Here is a 22,334-nt window from a genome sequence, read left to right as displayed (position 1 = left end):
TTTCGGCACATCGTTCCGGAATAGCGCCACATTGAAGCACGTAGCGAAGCTGAAACGAGTCTTGCAACATGCATATTGCGCAAAAGTTTTTTTTTTTTTTTTTTTTTTTTAGGTGGGTGGGGTGGCGAAAATTTTGTGACGTACGTGTCTTTTCAAGTAAACATAAAGCAGCTGTGTTTGTGAGTTTATTGACACTTCAAAAACAAGCTTTAAAAAAACAACTCAGTTCCCAATAACAACCTCTATTTTTTTTTACAATACAATAGAGCATACAACACAAACATTTTCGACATCCGCAACTCGCAATGACGTAGTTGTTATTCTTCCAAGTACTATTTGTAAGCAAATATCAAAGGTAAAACAAAACAAAAATATGACACGTGGGCTTAAAATTTCAGAGTTTACACAGATTGAAACCCAAAAACACGTGCTATTTTAAATAGTATTAAAAACATTACGTCGAAATTTGTTTTGTGTTAGGTTATGCCCTTCAGAAAGGAAAGAGTCATTTCTTAGCCGCTAAACTTATATTTTATTATTTTGAAAAGATACATGTACTACAGCAATCCTCGCTGTGTCGAGTTTGAAAATTTGTGTTTCACAAGTTGAAGAATTCGCTTTAAATTCTGAGAATTTAAGCTACACTTCAGTTTCGACCAGCTTTCTGGTGTTTATGTTAATAATGGCCAACGGGCGCTGTGAGCGTTTCGTACCTCCACCATCAGAAAGCTGTATCAGCACAAAGAGAAAAGGCTGTCAAATCCACAGGCCGCCAGATACACAGCGGTAAAAAAGGTCCAAATACTTATTCTGCTGGAGGCCCCAAGCAAGGTTCTCAATGTGATTTTTGAAACTTCTACACTACGTTTCACTTTAAGTGCGAGAGTAGTATTCGCTAAGAAGGTTATCTACGGATTTTCAGCGTCCCTGAAAGGCACGTGGGCTCATGCAGTGCAAGCATAGCTTAAGGCAACCACCTCGAGCATGCGGTTTCAGCTCCTCTCGCACATAAAGTGGAACGAACTATAAAAGCTTAACACACGTGCCAGATTACTGCCGCCATTGCTGACCTTTTCTTGTCTTACTGAAATGTCAAGCCACGGATGAGGGCCTTGACGAGACTCCGCAAAGGCCTATGCTGAGGAGGACACAATAGAATGTAAAATGGCAATAACCTGTCCTGCTGCGGTAATGGTGAGGTAAAGTAACTGAGTGGGGCTAAGAATAAGAGAAAACAAAAGCTGACGGTCGCCATCAGACTATGTTCGATTAAGTTCTATGGTGCGTAAAACGCGCAGTGAAAGCCTCGTCATCGCGTTCCTAAATCAACACCGCCAGAGCTGAGGGTCTTTTTATTTCTGTTGATGCGAACAGAAATATTCATACTCAATTCGTCGTAGTGAGAGTTTAGCCAGTCGTGGAGGGCCGATCGCAGCTGCGCTTTTGGTTTGGTCGTGCACGTCGTCAATTAACCGAGCGCCATATTTGAGGACGCTGAGAGCGCATGCTCAGAGCATGCTCACATTAATAGGCTGCTAAGACCGGCAATCTTCATGCTGCGGAATGCAAGTGGCAAAAGAACAGTGGAAGCTTGTCGTCTGCACGCGCTCAGCAGGCGCGCACACAGCTATGGCCGCCAGTCAATATTCCCTATGGGGAGTATTCAGTGGATACTCCCCATAGGGAGTATTCACTGAATACAGTCTAAGCTCGTTATAACAGACTTTGATTTTGACCAAGATTTCGGTCTGTTGTGAGGGGAGTATGTTGTATGCAGATATGAAGTTCAGTCAATGGTATGTAGAGGAAAATCAACCGAACTTCAAAAATCGGTATGTTATATCCAAATGTCTGTTGTAACCAGGTCTGTTGTAATCAGCTTAGACTGTACTCCCATAAGCATGGCCACCAGTGAATGTTGCCTATGCTGGCCATGCCTGAGTGCGCTTCCGCTGAGTGCGCGGCCGCTGAGTGAGCGCTAATGGCGAGCTTCGACAGTTTTTCTGCGACATGCATTCGACACCATTAAGATTGCTGACCTTATCGGCGTATAAATGTAAAATCGTTCTGGGGGGAAAGTGCCAAGTAAACCGCACACTCGAATGTGGCACCCAGTGAATGCGATGCCTGCGGAAAAGAATGCAGTTATCAGATACGCCATCATTCAACTTTCCGTATAACCGTAAAAAAAAAAAAAAAGTGAGAATCGGTGTTTTAGTTTTTTACGCCGAGCCATCGTCGTCATTTTAAAAATCACAGACTGCAATAAAAAAAGCCCGTTGGTCTACTTTTTTACAAACCACTCGGGAGCTATCGACTCTTAGCGTGTTGTGGTGTGAGTGTGTGAAACATCTTCATTGACATGTGCAACTATTATATTTTTTATATTTTAATTGGTTTCGTCGTTAATTCAAGGTCGCAGTCTTATTCGGCTCTCCGTACAAACCGCATCGAAAAGTGCGGTATAGATGCCCGGTTCTGCTATTCTAATTCGCCGTACAAAATTCGCCGACAGTGCGTTGCCTGCCACCACTGGTGGTTCTAAGTGACCTGCTTTCGGGGCTAAATCCGATCGCTTGTTAAGCCTCGTTAAATAAAAGACGCATGGTTTAGCGCTCTCCGGAACTGTGTTCTCGTAAAGTAGTAGGTCTCTTTTTGTTTACCTTAAAATCACGAATGAACTGCAGCCCACAGTATATAAGTAATAAAAAAGTGAGGTGGGCGATCTTTCGGGATTTAAAATATACTTGAAGCTGCAGACTAAAAAACAAAAGTCTATGAATTCACTTTTCTGTCGAACACAAAGAGAGCCAATCACGGCGAACAGTTAAAATTATTTCAGCGAGTCAAGAAGCTCGTAACATAATTAGATCCAAAGGAGGAAAAAAGAAAAACGGCGTGCGCTGGGATGATGTGCAAGTAAAACAGCATGCTCATCGCCCTAGCGCAATTTTTATTTCGTTTTTACATAACGCACTGAGAGCTTCATCATTCACTGGAATCCTATCTTTCGACGTGGTTGGCTGTCTCAATGATCTGAAGAAAAGTAACTCGCAGACCTCATCTGAAGTGTATACACCTTTACCATCGCTTATTACTCAAGCAGAAATTTTCGAATAACTATAACTCGGACGTATGAGTGGTGTCTGATATTGAGCAGAATAGAGCTATTGCTCATGCTCCGAACTCCTTCCACAGCCCAGTAGACAAAAGATAACAGGGTGATTTCAGATAAGATCGACCAAAGGATGGCTGGTCGACATTTTCAAAATCAACTGATGTTTTTATATGTTATTGCCTAGTGTCTGGTATGAACGAATCCAAACTTAGTTTTGACTAGAAAAAATACTTGGGGACAGGAAAAATCGTAAGGCATGAGGTGGTGGACAGTTGCATTAACGCGCACTGATGGAGGGGGCCCGTTTGAGAGTGAATAACTAAAGCGATAACATTAGGAGAACTCTAATACGTTTTAGGCGCAAACTATGGGTATAGCTTGCTTGTAATATAAAGTAATCATATTTATTTAAAATTTATTTATTTTTCTAAAAATTGACAAACATGCCTGCTCGAACGACAAATGGCAAACTTTGGAGGTCTGTATCTCATGAAATAATTTAATCATTATGATATAATTTGCAGATATTATTCTACTAATATATAGCTAATATTTAAAAAATAACTAAGGTATCTGTGTGATACAATAGTTAGGATATATTTAGTCAAACATGAAAAAAAAATCAAACAAAGAAAGATTCCGATGCGAATAAAAAAAAAACACCACCCTCGATTTTTTTTAAATTTAGGTAACCTGTTATACTCTATTTCGGCATTCATTTCCATTAAAAACATGTTGCATCATTTTATTGAGAAAGAAGATACAACTCCCCAAAGTAGGGTCCTTTTTCAAAGCCTACACTTAGCAGTGTTTTATACAAGAACTGACTCTGAGTTCCAGTTTCATGAAACCAACACACATCTTTTATATATTTTTATTCAGATGAGGCCAATGATAACTAAAGAAATCGTTCACACACTTAAATTAAGGAGAAACTACTGTGTACAAAGAGGTATCGTATTACGGAGTAGTGATCCGAGAAAAGATCATGCAGCCATCGGCCACTAGGAACTTTGTTTACTTTATTCTCCTGCGACACTATATGCTATTCCCTCTTCCGCTCTACCTTCATCTCTCTCTCTCTCTCTCCCTCATATATATCTTTGATATATATCCAGAAAAAAAAAACATGTTCAAGCATTCCCTTTCTGCGTGGTAGTGTTCTGCGGCTAGCAAAAATCATTTCCTCGCTAAGCTCACGATTATGGCAAAATAGTTGCCGGAAACCGCAGACGACACTCGTCGCTAGTTCTGGCAAAACGGCCGATACAATCTCTTTTCGCATTTCCCCGCTCGCTGTCAAGGACAAGGGGGTTCGCTTCAACCAGCAAAACATGGCCGCCGACGCCTGTTTACTGAGCAGTCATGCCTGTCCCCATCTCACTCGCTGGCGTCACGGGCGATAATATCAGGCACAAAGGGGCACACCAACCGGCAGCATTATCACCAAATACCCAAATACTCGAGCCTCGCGTAAATACATAGAGTGTAAACGCTGTCGCCATGTTATCGTAGTAAGACCGCCCCCCCCCCCCCCTCCCCCGACGGGGGACTGCAGTACGCGACGGCGTACTAACACAACGGCGACGATATCGACATCGCGGGCTCCGAATTTTCCCATAGTTCTACTCCACGGGCATTTCTCGAAACGCTTGATATTGTGTACGCCCGCCTGGAAGGATTTCAGGCGCGTAGTTAAGACAAGGCGGTTCTCCGCGGCAAAAGAAAGCAATTTCACAAAAGCTTAAAAGCGGCGGCGACGCGTGTGCGGTGAACGCTTGTAGTTTTGGTGTAGACAGGGTGTGTGTGTTCTCGTTGTTGACACCAGCCGGCGATAAGGCACTGCAGGCGGTAGCTCAGTACAGCAAGGACTAATCCGAGTGACCATCAACGTAACCCCACCGCCAACCCCTCGCGAACCGGTCGCCGACATGGCTCAGGCTGTGTCATGAACCACGTGGTAGAAGCTCGGGTGCTTTCATATCAGCGCGTGGAGGGACGACAGTGCGATTCCGGAAAGTCTTTTTCGAAGGCCGCTGACCACAATTTTTTGTCTGGAGACTTTCCCTCTTTCTTCCTTTGACGTGGATCAAGCTTTGCCGACAGCCTCAGTTGTGACCTCTCTTTTCAAATGTACGTTTGCAGTGAGTGAGCTCCTCAGCCTCGGACTTGTCACTTGTGCACCCAGTAGTTCTTTCACTTGGCAATTATATGCCATCAGTTGGGGTTTAATTTCTATTATTTATGTATACATTATGAAGACGTCCTGGAGCTCCGAACGAGTGTTTTGTGTAGATTACTTTTGCAAACACAAAAAGACTATACCAAAGCAGCGGAATTTTCGAAGTGTTGGCGAGTTGGACCTAAACTCGTTGAAGCAAATTCTTCCGCCTGACTGTTCCACCAAAGTGAGTGCGACGGACTACCTGTGCTACCATTGCTTCATGCACATCACTAAGGAGATCTCGATGCGAAGCTCAGAGAAGTGCCCTGACATATTTGTGCCAGCTGAAGAAGCAATTGAAGATCTAAATCGCAGCATACTACCTACAGATGTGTCGCCGCTGAGACAACCAAGCGTCGTAAGAAGTCGGGACAGGCCTGCCTATGTCAAGAGAAAGCAGACAGAACTGGAGCAGGTTGCTGTCAAGAATATACGCTCAAGGCTACGTATTGCGTACGACAGGGACGCACCATCGGGGTCGTCCGAACCAACATGCTCCACATGCACTGAGTGGGTGGACAACTTTCGGCAGGCCTTTGAAACCGCCACCTCTCTCCGGGAACGTTGTCAACTGCTTACACTCCTGCCGTCAACACTGACGAAGAATGAGGTTCAAAAGATGATTCCACAGGCCTCAATGTACCTCATCAGTAAATCCCGAAAACTCAAGGAAAAGCATGGCGTGTGGTATGAGCCGGATCCTTACACGAGGTGCAAGGTGAGCCCTGAGAACCTGTCTGCTGCCTTAGAGTACTTCACGAAAGATGAGCTACAATGTTCGCGCCAAAGTCCCAACCAGAAGGACGTCATCTCTGTCATGCTCAACTGAGAGAAAACGTTCGTGCCAAAGCGCTTCATGACACGCTCAATACGAGAGGCCTTCCGTATATACAAAGACAAGCATCCCGATTCCGGCGTTGGGCTAACGAAATTTTATTCGTTGCGCCCTAGATGGGTCCAATGTATTCCACACCAGGAAGTGTGCGTTTGTGTGCGCTGCGCCAATTATTATCTTTGTATTGCCGCTCTAGAGAACGTTACAGGCTCAACATTCAACACTGGTGAAATGAACTCGGCATTTCTGTGCGACCCAGCAACAGAACTGTGCCTTCAAGGAGACTGTGATCACTGCCCAAAAGGCCAGTTTCTTACACTCCAGGAACTTGATATCCCGGAGGATGAAGAGATTGTGCTTGCAACATGGGAGTCCGGCGACCTTGTGAAAAAGCTTTGGAACCTGAGACTTTCCTAAAAGTCATCCAAGTGACGGTTGGAAGTTGGGTACTTCACAACCATATCCGGCAAACGCAAGGTAAAGCGATCTACGATGAAAAACAGTGCATGCAACGCGGGAGCATTGTCTTTCATTTTTACTTTGCTGAAAACTGGACCATCGTGCTTCCTGACGAAGTGCAAGCATATCACTGGAAAAAAAAAAAACAAGTTTCGATATTTACATGTCTAGTGACGACAAGAAAATCTACAAACAGCTTTGCCATCATCAGTGAGGACCTGTGTCACGACGCCGCTCACGCTTGCTTGGCTCTAGAAAAAGTGAAGGAGTGGGTTGAAGACAACGTTGCGGTATACTCGTACGTGACGTACGTAAGTGACGGCGCCGCCAGTCATTTCAAGAATCGCTACCAGCTTCACCAATTTGCAAAGGACGATTGCCCACAAGCCCAGTGGTTATATTCTGCATCTGGACATGGGAAAAATGCATTTGACGGAGTTGGCGGACTCGTGAAGCACCAGGCCACGCTGAACAACCTGAGAGAACGTTCAGTAAGCGCAATTCAGACGGCCAGGACAATGGTGAGCGTTCTATCAAAGAAACTGAAAGGCGTGCATCTTGTATATCTGGACGAAAATGAGGTTGTTCGGTATCGTGAACAAAAAAAAGAAGAGTGGCTGACGGTGTGCGCCTTCCCTGGCATTCAGTCTTGGCACGCGTGGCGGCTCAGCAAGTCATCAACAGAAGGGACCTGTGACGTATATGTAGCACGGACAGTCGGATCTGCTTGGAAGCAACTTTATTAAATGGGTACAGCGAGGAAAACCTTAGCGTAAAGTGCCGAATTTGATTTCCCAAGGACTGCTCATTTTGAATGCAGGGACATCTTATTTATCACACTTTTCTTCACGGGGTATTTAACCTACTGTTTTTGTTGGTGGTTACTAATAATTTTTATCTGATCACTATGAAAAAAATCCCAAAATGTTATCCTCGAGCAGGATAAAATATATCGTCTTGCCACGATTCATTCATACACCGAGAGCATCGAAGCTGCTCCAGTTAGGCACTATGGCATCCGTCACTTGAAATTGTTTGTAATCGTAAATACACAGCCAACCTAAATATCTTACTATTATATCTTTGTTTTTGTGTGTGGAAGTAAAGTTATTTATTTTACTCTAGATGTAAAATATACCGGAAGGTACAACTTCACACTGCATCATCTTTTTCTCAAATCATTAGTCTAATATGATACCACTTTGTACGCTTATGTAAAATGCTGTATATAGTTTCTCTTCCCTTTTACTGTGTGACCGATCGCTCTTTTTATCAATGACCTCATCTGAATAAATGTATATAAAAGATTTGTGCAAGTTTCATGAAACTGGAACTCAGAGTCACTTCTTGTATAGGACACTGCTAAGTGTAGGCTTTGAAAAAGGACCCTACTTTGGGGAGTTGTTTCTTCTTTCACAGTGCAATGATGCAACATGTTTTTAATATAAATGAATGCCGAAATAGAGTATAACAGGGTACCCAAATTTAAAAAAAAAATCGAAGGTGGTGGTTTTTTTTTTATTCGCATTGGAATTTTTCTTTGTTTGATTTTTTTCCCATGTTTGCCTAAATATATTGTAACTATTGTGTCACTCAGATACCTTATTTATTTTTTTCAATAATAGCCATATATTAGTAAAATAATGTCTGCAAGTTATGTAATAATGATTAAATTATTTCATGAGATACAGATTTCCAAAGCTTGCCATTTGTCGTTCGAGCAGGCATGTTTGGCAATTTTTAGAAAACTAAATAAATTTTTAATAAATACTATTACTTTATATTACAAGCAAGTTGTAACCATAGTTTGTTTGTAAAATGTTTTAAAATTCTCCTAATTTTATTGTTTTAATTATTCACTTTCAAACTTGCCCCCCCATCAGTGCGCGCTAATGCAACTGTCCACCTCTCCCTGCCTTACGATTTTTCTTGTCTCCAAATTTTTTTTCTGGTCAAAACTAAGTGTGGATTCGTTTATACCAGACACTAGACAATGTCATATAAAAATATCAGTTGATTTAAAAATGTCGACCAGCCACCCTTTGGTCGATCTTATCTGAAATCACCCAACAGCCCCCAGAAGGCGAATATTACAATCGCCTAGAGTGATATCTTTTGTTAACCATTGACTCTTAGCTACGTAGTTGACAAATCCAATATCAGGATAAAAACACAACAAAAATCAAGAGCCATTCCACTCTGTGAAAGTGAATAACCAGCGAAACTCTTTAGCACACGACACAGACCCACACCAAGGAGCCGGAGGAAACTAGACACGCGCGACAGGACCGCAACCCAGCGGAAAGTAGACACGCGTGACGGGACCCCCACCCCGGGAGAGCGGAAGGAAAGGAATCTAGGCACGCTAGCGGGCTTTGAACGACGACATAGAGAGGGCGGTGCGAGCGTATACTTGGCCGATGCGGGTCGCACAGCGGCAAATCTTTGAGAAACCTTTATTATCTAGCTGAGAGTCTACTGATCTTGAAAAAGATGCCTACTGATAACTAATCTACTGAATAGACCTATTACTAAATTACCCAAGCATCAAGGAGAATGCAGGGAATGGTGTTCCACGCGCAGCACGTGCTGGCGTCTGCAGCAGTAACTGTTCTAAAGCGAAAGCCTAAAACAAATGGCATCTTGCACGCGCGTTCGTCAACGCTTTGTTTTGGTTATTTACTTCGAATATTTCATACGGGGAAGGCGTGCGCGAGCGGCGCGTGCGGCGGTGCGAGCGTAGAGTTTTTCGTCACGCACACGAAAAACCCACGGAACCCTAGCCGTAAATAGCTTCGCTGTAAAAATCAAGCCATTCTAATCTGTAACAACAACAAGGCATTACAACCTGTAACAAGCAGAACAATATAGAAAGGGCAAACCAAAAGAGTGAAAGACAGCCGCGATTTAAACGTGAGCTCCTCCCAGTGATGCAGGCGAGAGCGAGACGATGTTTTCCAGGATCCCGGAAGTTCCGCGATTCAAGATGGCGGTGCCCGCGTAGAAAATATTTCTAGTAGGCGGTGCCGAAGAGCGCAGAAAGCAGGAGCCGCTGAATACGAGAGTCTCTAAAAAAAAAATTCTCGAACAAAAAAAAAAATAGACAACGACACCAAAGACGTCAGACCACTGCGGTGGCGCTGCTGTCGGCACTGCTCATGCGCCAACGCTTTCCCCTACGCGAATCTAGAGTTTTTGTACAGCGTTTTGGCGTGTAATGACTAAGTGAACGGGAGTTTTTTTTTTTTCGCAAGGCGTACTTACGACCCCATGCCTGTGTTGGCGTAATACGGTGCATAAAGGCTGACTTCAGCCGGTACCACCCTTAGGTACTGTCTCGTCTTAAAAGGGCGTCTGTTTTACGGAGTAATTGCAAAACCGTGCCAACGAAAAAGTGCAAATTAATTTATTAATTTTTTTTTTTTTAGTTTGATGTTACTCAAATTTGCAACAAAAGCCGACGCGCGACTATGTAGTTCTAGAATAAGAAAACGAAACGAGAATTAAGTACAACAAAAAAGCGCCATAACGAAATAACAAATATAAAACGACGCGGTGAAAAAAATCGGGCAGAAAGGTCAGGCAAGACGCGAGCGTCACTATGCGTCAGTTTCTCCAGCAGCTTTTTTGAAATGTTTTCCGAAAGGACACACACTATCCATGGCTGCAAAATGATCACTTCAATTGTATATTGTCCGGCTGATTTTTCTTCTTCTCGTAATAGAAACGTGCAGAAAGGTCGCAAATAGAAATCCGGAAATTGGAGGTGTGGCGTGGCGGCAATAGAGGCCACAAGATAAGGTCGCACCGACCTTAGATCTTCGGATCCGTTGCTCGAAGGAGTGGTCGGATCGTGCTCGACCCTTCAACATGGCGAGACTTTTGCCGCTTCTTTTCGTCCACATCGCACTCTGCGGTGAGTACACGGCCTGCAATCTGAACGTGTTTCCTGGATTGCAACTGCGCATTGTAGGACCGATTACTTGTATCAGCCGGAGGCACCCGTTAGAATATTTTTCTTATCCATACGTGCAATGAGGAAAACACTGAAATCCCCCCTTATTATTTTTTAAAGATCCAGGGTAGAACACTGCTGTAATACAACAAATATTTCCCGAAAAAAAGATTAAGCGCAATTTTCAGGTCGTGGAATTCAGTTTGGGCATAGCTATGGTTTGGGCCTTCATTTCGGAACAACGCGCCAAAATAGAAGCACGGTTCGGAATCCTTACTAACTTAACCCGAGTCTTATTACGTAAATATTGGGCTAAATATACTTGAACGTCTTGTTTTGCATATGTATCCTATCTAAACACACTTAACAAACTATGTATTTTTATTGTTCAACTTGTCTTTAAGGAGTTCGCTAAGACAGAGACCCAATTTCATTGGCAGTTCCCTCAAACCATATAATAAGTGGCATCCCCTAAATCGGGAGTCTCCAAATCCTGGTCCGCGGAGGCCTTCCGTTCGTTCCACGACCCGCTTCCAGCAGACACGCTGCTGGAAGCGGACCACGACGCGCATCAAGCGCAGGCTTTATCTCTTCCTATTACCCGTGAGTTTTAGAATAACGTACGCAATTTTAGCGCACGCTAGCGCTAGACCTGGCACTTGCGTTAGCGCACGCTACGCAAGAGAGTTTTAGAATAGCGAAACATTTTTGATCTGTAATACTTTTTAGAATAGAGAGATATTTTTGTTACCCTATTCTAATAGAGTTTTCGAATTAGAGTAACATGTTTGATTTGTTGAGATATGAGAGCGACAGGAGCGGTCGACCGGTCGTGTCGGCTTTTGCCGCCTCGGCAAGAGAGGTATCCTGTACTGACCTTTGCACACCGTACCCTCGCCGAGAAATCTTCGGGCGTCGCAAGCAGCAAGTTGCTCGTGATCATTGCCCACCTTTCTGGGTCTTCTAAACCGAGAGCAATGTCGTCCCGTGTTGAAAATTGTAGTCGCGAGGATGCCGCCGACGTCACGCTCACGACGCTGCCAAAGCGTCCGCCGACGCGGTCCTGGGGGCCACCATTTTTTTAACTGCGCTCGTCTTGGCTCTAGCCAACTTCTAAATACGAATCCTCCTTAGAGGAGCGCGAAGACCCCTTGCGTACGCACGCAATTTCCAAAAAAAAGCATAAGCTAAAATAGCGCACGCAAAGCGCAAAACGCGGTTAAGGCTAGCCCACATGGTGCGCTTTTCTCCGCGTCTGCGTCGCGTCTGCGTCGCGTCTGTGCCTGCGCTTTGACATCACTTCCGGCGCCGGGACGAAACGCAGCGTGTTTTGGTGCATTCCGACGTATCTGGAGGAGCCAGATATTTTGCGTCCAGGCGTCGCGTCTCGCGCTGCGTCCAGAAGGCAAACAACCAATGAACGGCCGTTTTCACTAGTCGCAAGGAGCGTTTGCATTTTCTCCACTGTTTTCGCCACTGTAGGACTAGTTTTCGCCACGGACCTTCCGACAAAGGCGATAATAATAATAATAATAATAATAATTTTTATTTGCACAGATTGCGATACCCACTCGGCAGCGTGCGAGGCTAGGCGGAAAGGATGAGACCCTTACTCAGGTGCGCCTGCTAGCCCGCCGCCGAGTAGGGAAGGGGTACGGGAGAGGAAAATAAATACAAACACTCAAAACAGAAAGACCACACGAACACATACAAAAACGGGTAACAGCCCTGTTCCATTCCAAGGCAGAGCGCACGCGCGCACGCACACACGCACACCCGCGCGCGCGGAGTTCACAAAATTTGCCCCGCCAACTCTCGCAGTAGGGCGAACATGGGTAGTTACGCCCTTCCCCCGCGGATATCAGTTTACCATACCTTTTAAACAAGTCCAGGGAGTCCTCCCTGCTCCTCGGGATAGGCTACACTCTTTCAGCGGAACAGAGAAGACCTAGCAAAGTACAAAAGCGTCCTGCACTCTGGCAGGCGAAATGTAAAGATTAGAAGGACACCGAGAGACAAAGGTACAACATTAATACTACCGGCAACAACCGCAACAACGCAACCTCTGCACCGGCCAGCGGCCAGCTGTGAATGTTTTGGCGCGGGCGACGGTGATGCCAATGGCGTATCGAAACGTGGATGAGGCGTCCACACTAAAAAGGATGAAAATTGGTGAAATTGAGCTTCATTGCAATTGCTCTAATAAAAATGCGTGCTTACTATTACTAAAGTTAAATATTACGGCATGTAGCCATCATTTAACGCGCGATTTATATTTAATATTTGCTTATGTTTCTTAAGCGCGTCTGGCTACGTTGGACAGACGCTTCGGAAACGCAGACGCGAAGCGCTGCCCGGTAGGACTGCGTGTGGTTTGACTGGGCGCACGCGTCTGGCTTCGCGCGCGCCAAGCCGAGACGCGCGTCTAGACGCACTGAAAAACGCGCCATGTGGGCTAGCCTTTAGCCTTCGGCGCATGCGCAGTGGCGATGACGCCATTGTTTGCGTACGCAAAACTATTTTAAACTGCTTATATCGCTCGTATAGATTTACGTCATATTTATTGCACATTGGCATTGCCAGCATGTCCGTTTCAAGTGTGCAACTACGTTAAAATATATTTGCTTATTCACACATATTATGCATAGTGTCCCGTGTCATGAGTATTGCATCTTGTCATCATTAGTTATTCTACCTTTCTCATCAGTCTTCGCCCCTGCTTAAATATGCCAAAGTGCTTATGTGCCATGATTTATGCCTGACGAGTTTTCTGGGTCAAACTTATGCGGAGCACAAGTTCGTCTGCTACCTTTGTAGGGGTTGTAGTGTCGTCAGAACGTCGAGCTCTGATTGGCTGTGGCTGAAGCATAGTAGGCAGACCTCAAGGCAGCCTGCCTCGAGGTCTACCCACTATCTTTCAATCAGAGCCGACCGGAACTCGGCGTTCTGACGACACTACAACCCCAGCAAAAGGAGCAGACGAACTTGCGCTCTGCATTGTTCAATGTCATGATTACGTAAATACTTTTGTGAGATTTCAAAATAAAAGGCCACCTTAGATTATTTTTTTTTTAATGTTTGTTCTAGCTTAAGTTTGTCTATTTGAATGTTTGCTCTGTGGTTCTTTATGAAGTGTTCCCCATTCATACTTCCTTATTTACTTTCCGGACCTCGAGACAGCGACACATCTCCAATCCGGTCCCTTAGGCAAAAATCTCTGGAAATCCTTGCTCTAAATCCTGCCTGCTCGACTACTTTCCCGAATATCACGAGTTTAACAGAGCGCATGCGGCGAAGGACAAGGTTTGAAGTATGGCTTGACTAAAAGACTTCGTTTGTGAGGAGGCAATAACCGCCTAGTTTTGCTCGTTTATTGTGCCTGAGCTGTGAGCGTTTACGATTTATACCCTACCTTCGCCCATCGGCATTCGTTTGATGCGCTCCGTAAATCGAGATATTTTGCTCAAGCTGCGGTCCGCCGGAAAGAAGACATTCTGACCTGCAGACTAATTCGGCCAGCCAGGAGCAAGAGCTTCATGACAAGTAACAACATCGCAGCGTAAAGCATTATTATCAGGTAAAAAATTAAAAAAAAACGTTAGACCAAAAAAAAAAAGAATGTATTAATCGTAAAATGATCTTGAGCGCAGCCGTGCGCTCATTAAAGCCTCATAATTTTATAGGCTGGTTAAGATTTGAGCTCCATGAAGAGTTGTAACGAAAACATGATAACACGGGCATAGGACCGCCGTAAGGTTGATGTCACTATGGGACACGGATTAACGTGGTTGGTACCAGTGTTGCGGAATGGGCACCCCCATTCCATTCCAATTCCATTCCGGGGAATTAGAGTTTGCGATAATTCAATTCCTTTCAATTTCTAGGAATGGGGACACTGGGCCCATTCCCACTCCTGGAATGGCTGAATCGTTCCATTCCATTCCTCTAATTCCGAAACGTAAAAATTGGCTCTTGACAGCTACATTGTGTTGCCGGTATAAGCACCGTAAAGTTGACATTATCAAACGCATAGACAATTGCAATAAAATTCAAAATTCCTAAAAAAAGCACTGATTTTACTAAGCGGAGCGCTGGTGGCACAAACTGTTTCTTTACATTGTATGCAAACATCGAGAAAGCCCCTTGATATCTCGATGCTTTTTTAAAACGTCGGTCTTTCGACCACTTGGCTCGCAACAAACAGCAAAACTTAAATCCACAATTTTTTTTTTTTGGCAAAATTGTTTTGCGTTTGTCTTTTAGGACATACGCGGCGAGAGTGTTTGTTTGATAAGACCATAAAAATGTCCAGTTCGTGCGTGGCGCAGAAATAAGATATACAACTGTATTCTTCAAATACCTGCACAGCAATACCGCTAGTACGCTGCTGGAGGCGACTCCATGTACAGTGGCAAGAGCACATCCTCTGACAAAGTGCAACCTCTACGGCACAGCACGAAAGACTGTATATACCATGTCACGAAGCTGTCTTTCTACAGGTCTAGTCAGTTCGGTCACGCGACAAGAGCGGTGGCAACAATCTACTTCACCTTACGATGGACCGCAACAGACAGCACGAGAGCCATCGAAACCAATCCAGTGCCTTCTTCTGAGTGTCGCGTGACCCTGGGGCGCAGCAACGCGCCCTGCGTGTAGTCCCCCTCACGGTGCTGGATTGCCTGGGATGGCTCGTAGCGTCCGCAGCGGTCCATCACAAGGTGAAACACAGTAGCCAGAGACTAAGGTGAAAGGAAATGAGCGGGAATCCGGCTAGCTTGCTTATAAACCTAACCCACTTGAATGTAAAACATATAACACAGAAAACAAGCATCGGAACAAAGACCAAGTAAAAGGCGGACCTACACGTAAAAATGCAGTATAAAAAAAATGAAAGCCGTTTACAAATCCCTGTAACGCCGAATTGGAGCGCAGCTCTTGAGAAGGAGTAGGGAAGGGTACTGAGGGGGGTCACGTGATCTCGGGGGAGGGGGTCACGTGACCTCGGAGGGGGGGGGGGGGGTCACGTGACCTCGGGTGGGAGGGTCACGTGACCTGGGAGGGGTCACGTGACCTCGGGGGGTCACGTGACCTGGTAGGGGTCACGTGACCTGGGGGGGGGTCACATGACCTCGGGTGGGGGGTCACGTGACCTCGGGGGGGAGGGGGGTCACATGACCTCGGGGGTCACGTGACCCCCCCCCCCCCGGTTACGCCGACGCCTACGGCGACGACGACGCCGCTCAGGCTGGAAACGGGCCCCTAAGAGCTGCGCTCTAAAAGACAAGCGTCGGATCAAAGCGCAAGAAGAGAAAAGAGAAGTGAATCTCGCTTTGTTTTAATGCCGAAGCAAACCCAGATTTCGCACTTCAAAGGAGTGCGCGCGAATGAACGTGGAAGGCAACAGGCCGCCTGCTAAACAACGCTCCTCGAACTATAAGAAAACAATAACTGATCATCTTTCGGCGGTGCGCGAGTCAACGAGTGTACAGAGCTCTGCGATGTATGAGTCGTCCCCCCGCTTCCAGATCTCAGTCTGTGCGCGCGTGTATTCTCCATGCCTTCGCTTCTTTTGCTTGGTGCTTGGTTTCTTGTTTCGCTCGCTCTAGTGTAACGGCAGTAAAGCCCGTCGCCTGCGCGAAAGCCGCCACCACCAGCCCCACCTCCCTCCCCCTCCCTCCCCCTCTGCTCTTTGCTTTGACACTTCTTTTTTGTATGGCATTTTTTGCGTATAAGTCTGTTAAAGCTCCGCCCGCTCATTTGATTTCTGAGAAACTGGCTCGCTGACTGGCTCAAGTTCACTAACAGTAAACAAAAAAAAAAATAAAAGAACTGGGCCCCATTCCATTCCGGGCAAAAGGCATCGAATTCCATTCCCATTCCATTCCCCTCAACGTTTCCGCCATTCCATTCCCATTCCATTCCGGGGTCGCGAAAATTCGGAATGATTCCGGAATCATTCCAACTCCGGAGTGGCAACTCCGCAACACTGGTTGGTACCACACTGTGGGTTATGTGGCCACGTGACGAGACGTCACGTAACCGTGTAACTTGACCACACAGTGTGGAGTGACCTCGTGATGTCACAATGTTACGTGACCGCATAATCTGAGGCTAGTGTCGAGCGTCCGCACTCCTCAAGCTGCATTCCGCGAAATTAAGACTCTTATTTACATGGAATCAAGATAATTTATAAACCCTCCAGTGGTCAGCGAATGTCGGCTAAACCTTACTTTAACCTCTCGCGTAGCAGCGCTACTAAACAAAGTTTGATAAAACTGATGATGCAATGAAGTATCTCCGACTAAAGAAGGAGTTTCAATCCGCATTTCTCGGAATGACGAGGCGTGCTTTCCCCGCGCGTGCGCTAATGGAGTCGGTTGTATGTCTACGACGTTTTGAAGGTAACTGACATCTCAAGAAGCGCATGGCGTAGACGAGCATCTTGTTATCCCTCCGCAGCCAATAGGATTGCGTCATCTCTCCATGCGCCGAAGAACGAATCACTAAAAAAGGAACGCCAGGATAAAAAGTCACGCCATGTGTTTCTTAAGCTTGCAGTGGCTTGAAAAACTACCAAGAAGCGAGCTTGTACGACTGTGTAATTCGAGCTTTTTTCATTATCTGCAGGTCATCTGGCCGACGCCAAAGTGCTCGCCTACGACACCGCTTACAGATACTTAGAAAAAGCGTTGCAGAGATTTGTGGAGTACAATCATCTAGACCCCATGGCCCTGCCGGACGTCAATCAAACCTTCGAAAAAACGTTTCTATATATGAAGGTCAAAGGAGAAGTGATGCTGACCAACGGCTCCCTGACTGGCCTGTCGACAATCCGCAGGACTGAGTATTTCTACCTTGGAGCAAATCGAAAAGGAATTGAGGTTTACGCTGACTTTGGAGTGGGACCACTCCATTTACGTTACGACGGATATCTGGCCCTAAACCGTATAACCTACGACGTTGAAGTAGTCATTACAATCAAGAATATCCGTGTCGTCCTACAAGTATCCGAGTAAGTATACTCGCTCGTAAACGAAAAGGCTCGCGTTCGGAAGTGGAGAAGCTTTTCAAAAGTGCGGCGCGTCTCTTGGTAGCGTTTCTGTGCCAGAGTGACCCGAGCCCGCCATTGTTTGGACACGTACTCTGAGCATATGTTGGACACGAAGGATGAGTCAGCGTAAACGCGGCTCACTTCATCCAAAACGTGCCGCGTCAGCGGTGAGGATTTCGATGCAATCCCACGTTTTATGCCCGAAAAATGGCGACCGCCAGTGTTGCTCGATGAACATTTGGAAAGGGTGCTACGTGAAAAAAGCATAAGTCGAAGTTTTCACGAAGAGCTTTAATGCAAACTCCGAGAAAGAGACCGTGGCAAATATATTATGGTGTTCGTTGCGTCGAGTGTTTTGACTGGAAATTCGCTAAACAGACTAACAAACATAGCTGAAAGTGTATCTCCAATACTTGGTCAAATTAGCAAGTTTTTTTCTTCATTTCTTTTTTTTTTTTTTTTGCGAAGTTATTGAATTTACAACCTCGGAGCTCACCGTACGTGTTTCTCAAAGTCTCTACTGGCAACAATAAAGAAAGTTACGCCAGTGGCAGGCAAGAGTTCACTCTTTGGAGTGGAGAATTTGTTCCCAACTGATTCCAAGCAATTTCATGGTATCAAATGAATGCTCTGGAAGCTCGCTCCAGTACTCGCGCACAAGTACGAAACAATATGCTTGGCATAGTCTATTTCTAGACTGCGTGCTCGACTTGCAAGTGGGTTTGCCACTGGCGTCCCGGTACCGAAATGTGCGGGTATATTTTAACCTTGGTTTTTGCATCATTTTCATTTGTCGCTTTCACATTACCTTTTCTGAATTTCTCGATACTAAATAGCATACCGGAAAGGGTAAAGGGCGGGGATTTACAAAATATAGGTCTTTGGGGTAGCTCCAAAAATTGCCGGGATACCCCTCCTAAGGGCTGTTCAGAGACTTTGGGAATGAGACCCAAACAATTTCGTTCCATTTCAATTTCACTCGACATCTCTTTGGTTTCACGTGACGTACAGTCGGCACGGAATGAAACGCGAGCAGTGGGTGCATGGTTTTCGCTAGATGCTGCACCACCTGAACCAGATCGGAGCTGCAAGAAGATAGCTCCTCCTTCGATGTGTTACTCTTGCTCAGTGCATCCAGACCTTCGGTGTTGCGTCTCTATGTGACTCAGCGTGGGTCGAAAACCATGCGCTCCTTGTTCGAGTTTCATTCCGTGCCGACAGTACTTTACTTTAATGTGAAACATTCTGGTCAGTGAGGTGCGTTTTATTCATAGTCACAACCGACAGCCCGGGCCGGATTCATGCGACACGCTTTGGGGGAGGGTGGTACTCTACTTATAATTAAATTCGCCCCTGATGACAACTCAAGAAGCACAGGCCGCGGCGAGTTCCAAGCAATTTATTATAGCTTCGCAGCCGATGCGATTGAGGCGTTATCCGACACGATCGCTTAAGAACCAATCGCAAAGCTAGAAGTGTGAACATAAGTCACACCCTGCGTTTTTGCAATAAAATAAATGAAAGATTAAATAGAAAATCATTTATAGACAGAGCATTACCAATATGAGGTGACACAGTGTTGTCTTAGCTGCGCGAAAAAAAGTATTGGGGGCACATTCGTTGACAGAAACAAAACAAAAGTGGACAAAATCGCCCTGAAGACAGCCAAGCTCGGCATTTTTGGGACGACGTGTCGGTACCTTGAATGCAAGCGGTGTTAGGAAAACTGTCAGTATCCAGTCAATCCGGTCAACGCCACGTAAAATATTTAAAGCCCGTGCGCTAGCATTTTTACGTCATGCCCAACGCAGACAGAGATCGGCCCCGCCGAACGCGTGAGACGCTTCGTTCCTCTTCTTAGTCCCTGCTTATTCGGCGCTTTTCGTTCAACCAATTGCCGAGTAAGCGCCCTCCTACATGATGACGATGAGCGGATGTAGGGGAGGCTGTTTACAGGGTTTGGTAATTCAAAGTGATGTCGGTCCAGCTCATGCATGATTTTCACTGATATCACATCAGCTGAATATGCGGTGGCCTTGCTTCTAAACGCATCCCTTGTGCAGCAAACATTTCGCATTTCCGAACTATTTTTCTCACCAAAGAGCAAGTAGGAATTACGGTGAGTACAGTCCATATATTAATTAACTCGCACTTTGCTCGACATCAAACGTGTTAAGCCAATGTAACCGGGTAATTGATCGCCTGAACTGCGCCAGAATTAAAGGTATTGCCCCATCAACACCTGGCCGCACTCCTCGACGTAGGGGATATTTTTGCATTTACTTGATGCTGCTTAAGCACCGTTTAGACAGCATAACTGCCTTTCATTGTTCCTGAACAAATCCAGGAGAACAGTGATGGTTTACGCAACTTAGCATCATGTGCACCGCAATATAATGTTTCAAGGCACGCAAAAAAGTTACTAAGCACGCTCAATTTCAAAGAAAGATTAGAAAGAGCATGAGGTCAGTCGTGGTTGGTCGATAACTACGACGAGAAACTCAAAACGCTCGGAAGGAGTTCAACCAACGCTCTTTCTGCGGTATCCATTTGTTTTCGTGGCACGCCCACACGTCTAAGTAGAACGTTGTAAAATATGAAGAGGAACCAAAGCGTGATAATGGTGATTAACAAGGCACATCGGTAAAGTTATGATGTACCGAAATCGAGACGAGCTTATTTCAAGTTTTGACTCCAGTTTGTACACAGATCTTCTGTGTCAAAATCTGTAACCATATAAAGAGAAATTGAGGGACAGGAGAAGACGAGGGCACGTGGGGACGCCAGGGAGCTGAGCTCCGATTAGAAGGTTGGAAGGATAGTACGCAAAAGCCAAAAGCCTTTGTCTCTGCTGACTGTTCGAAAGCGTTCGAACTCCAAATGTCGGCGTCTGGCATGAACACAAGCCACTGCGCGAGAAGCAGGCGACGCTTTCGTACGCTCTGATTGAAAGGAAACAATAGCTGGAAACAAAGGCAGCTAGCCTCCGCGTCTACTTACTAATCCTTCCAATCAGCTCTTGACGCTTTGATGTCCACCGCAAGCACTCACCTTCTCCTCTCCTTCAGTTTCTCTCCGTATGTGGAGCGCAAGTTCGTCTGCTTCTCGGCCAGGGGTTGCGGTGACGTCAGAACGCCGAGTTCTGATTGGCTCTGATTGGAAGGATAGTGGGTGGACTTCAATGCTAGCATCCTTGAGGTCTATACCCACTATCCTTCCGGTCAGAGCCAATCAGAACTCCGCGTTCTGACGTCCCCGCCAACCGTGCGCAAGAAGCATACGAACTTGTACTCCGCATAGCCCTGATCATGTGATAATGCAGTAGCCAAGTGATTGCGGCACCCGACTGCTGCAATCCCGACCCCTACGCTAATAAATCACGATCGTAACGTTCGTTTTCAGGGATCTTCAGCAGGGTCTTGTGGTGAAGGACTTTCGAATAAAAACTATGGAAGGGTTGACCGTTGAGCTCCACAATCTGGGCATCGTCAGCTACGCGTTCAACATGATCGCAAAGGGAGCCACGTATATCTTTGGGAATTTGATACGAGACAGAGTGGACAGTGCATTAAGAGCAGAGATCCGCAAACAAGTCCAAGAACTGAACAACTTTGTACTTCGAAACGGAACCCTCCCGGAAATGAACAATAAAACACTCGACGAGTAGTGTGCTCACTGCCCGTGTCATTTAGTGTAAGCTCAGTATAGACGCTTTGCAGCAGCTGTGCTTGGGCGCCGCCATAACCGACCTTCAGTTTTTGTTTCCTCTTATTCCGTTTACTTCCCTTCGTCATTAACATAGCAGGCCAGGTCATTGTCATTTTAGATTCTACTGTGTCCTTCGCTCCAGCGTTGGTCATTCTGGAGACTCGTCAACGCCCGTCTTTGGCGGCTCGGTACCCCGGTGGAACAAGAGAAGGTCAGCAATGGCGGATGTAATCTGGCGCGTGTGTAAAGCGTCTATAGTCCCTGAGAGGATCAGAACGGCAGGAAAGTCTCTCGGATGTTCCCCCTTCAGTGCCAGATCCCCACCTTCGACGACGTTTCGGCACCTCGTGAGCCTCGAGCCTGTACGCGCAGTCGACGGAAGGCAGCGGACGCGTGCTGGGGGCCAGACATCGGAAAGAGATGCCCTGCCGTTCTCATCCTGTCAGTGACAATTGCAGTAATAATAAACATTCTATTTGGTGCACCGTCCCCTGCGTCGATTGATCGTCGGCTTTGTGGCGCGCTGATGAGGATCATTCTAATGGCGCATCAAAACTGACGTCAAGGAGCCTTTAGTAAGTTCATCCGTGGTCACACCGAAGGTAAATACAATTTGTTTCACTCTGTAATTGGGTGTTCGGTGTGTTTAGCCCCCCTCCCCCCTCCCCTCCCCTCCCCTCCCCTCCCCCCCCCCCCCCCCCCCGAAAAAAAAAAAAAAACGTTTCATGATTAAATAGAATACCTTCAACTTCAGTGTCAACGAAGAAATTTCATTGCACTTATGCGTTCTCAGGTTCCAAAGGTTTGAAGATGAAAACAGAACGCGTGGTCACCTCCATAAATACCGATTCAAAATGCAGAGAACGGTAAAATCGAACGAGCTCGCGAAGAAACTAACTCGTGTACATTATTGGCAACGACTAGTACCTTTGCTGCGTTTTTCCATGAGCTACAAATTTAGTAGTAACCGACAGAACCGCTGAA

The 22,334-nt window shown here is 45.9% G+C and overlaps 1 protein-coding gene across 1 annotated transcript; it reads left to right on the top strand.

Moving 5' to 3' along the window:
• Nucleotides 1-10,506: 10,506 nt before the first annotated feature.
• On the top strand, nt 10,507-21,309 carry LOC115313917. Its single transcript, XM_029972921.2, has 3 exons — nt 10,507-10,552; nt 17,219-17,603; nt 21,045-21,309. The coding sequence occupies exons 1-3, from the start codon at nt 10,507-10,509 to the stop codon at nt 21,307-21,309; spliced, it is 696 nt and encodes a 231-aa protein (XP_029828781.2).
• The last annotated feature ends 1,025 nt before the right edge of the window (nt 21,310-22,334 follow it).

The sequence above is a fragment of the Ixodes scapularis genome, unplaced genomic scaffold (assembly GCF_016920785.2).
Source record: "Ixodes scapularis isolate PalLabHiFi unplaced genomic scaffold, ASM1692078v2 PGA_scaffold5__190_contigs__length_132052651, whole genome shotgun sequence".
NCBI classification, from domain to species: Eukaryota; Metazoa; Arthropoda; class Arachnida; order Ixodida; family Ixodidae; genus Ixodes; species Ixodes scapularis.
This window is presented reverse-complemented; position numbering and strand designations above follow the sequence as displayed.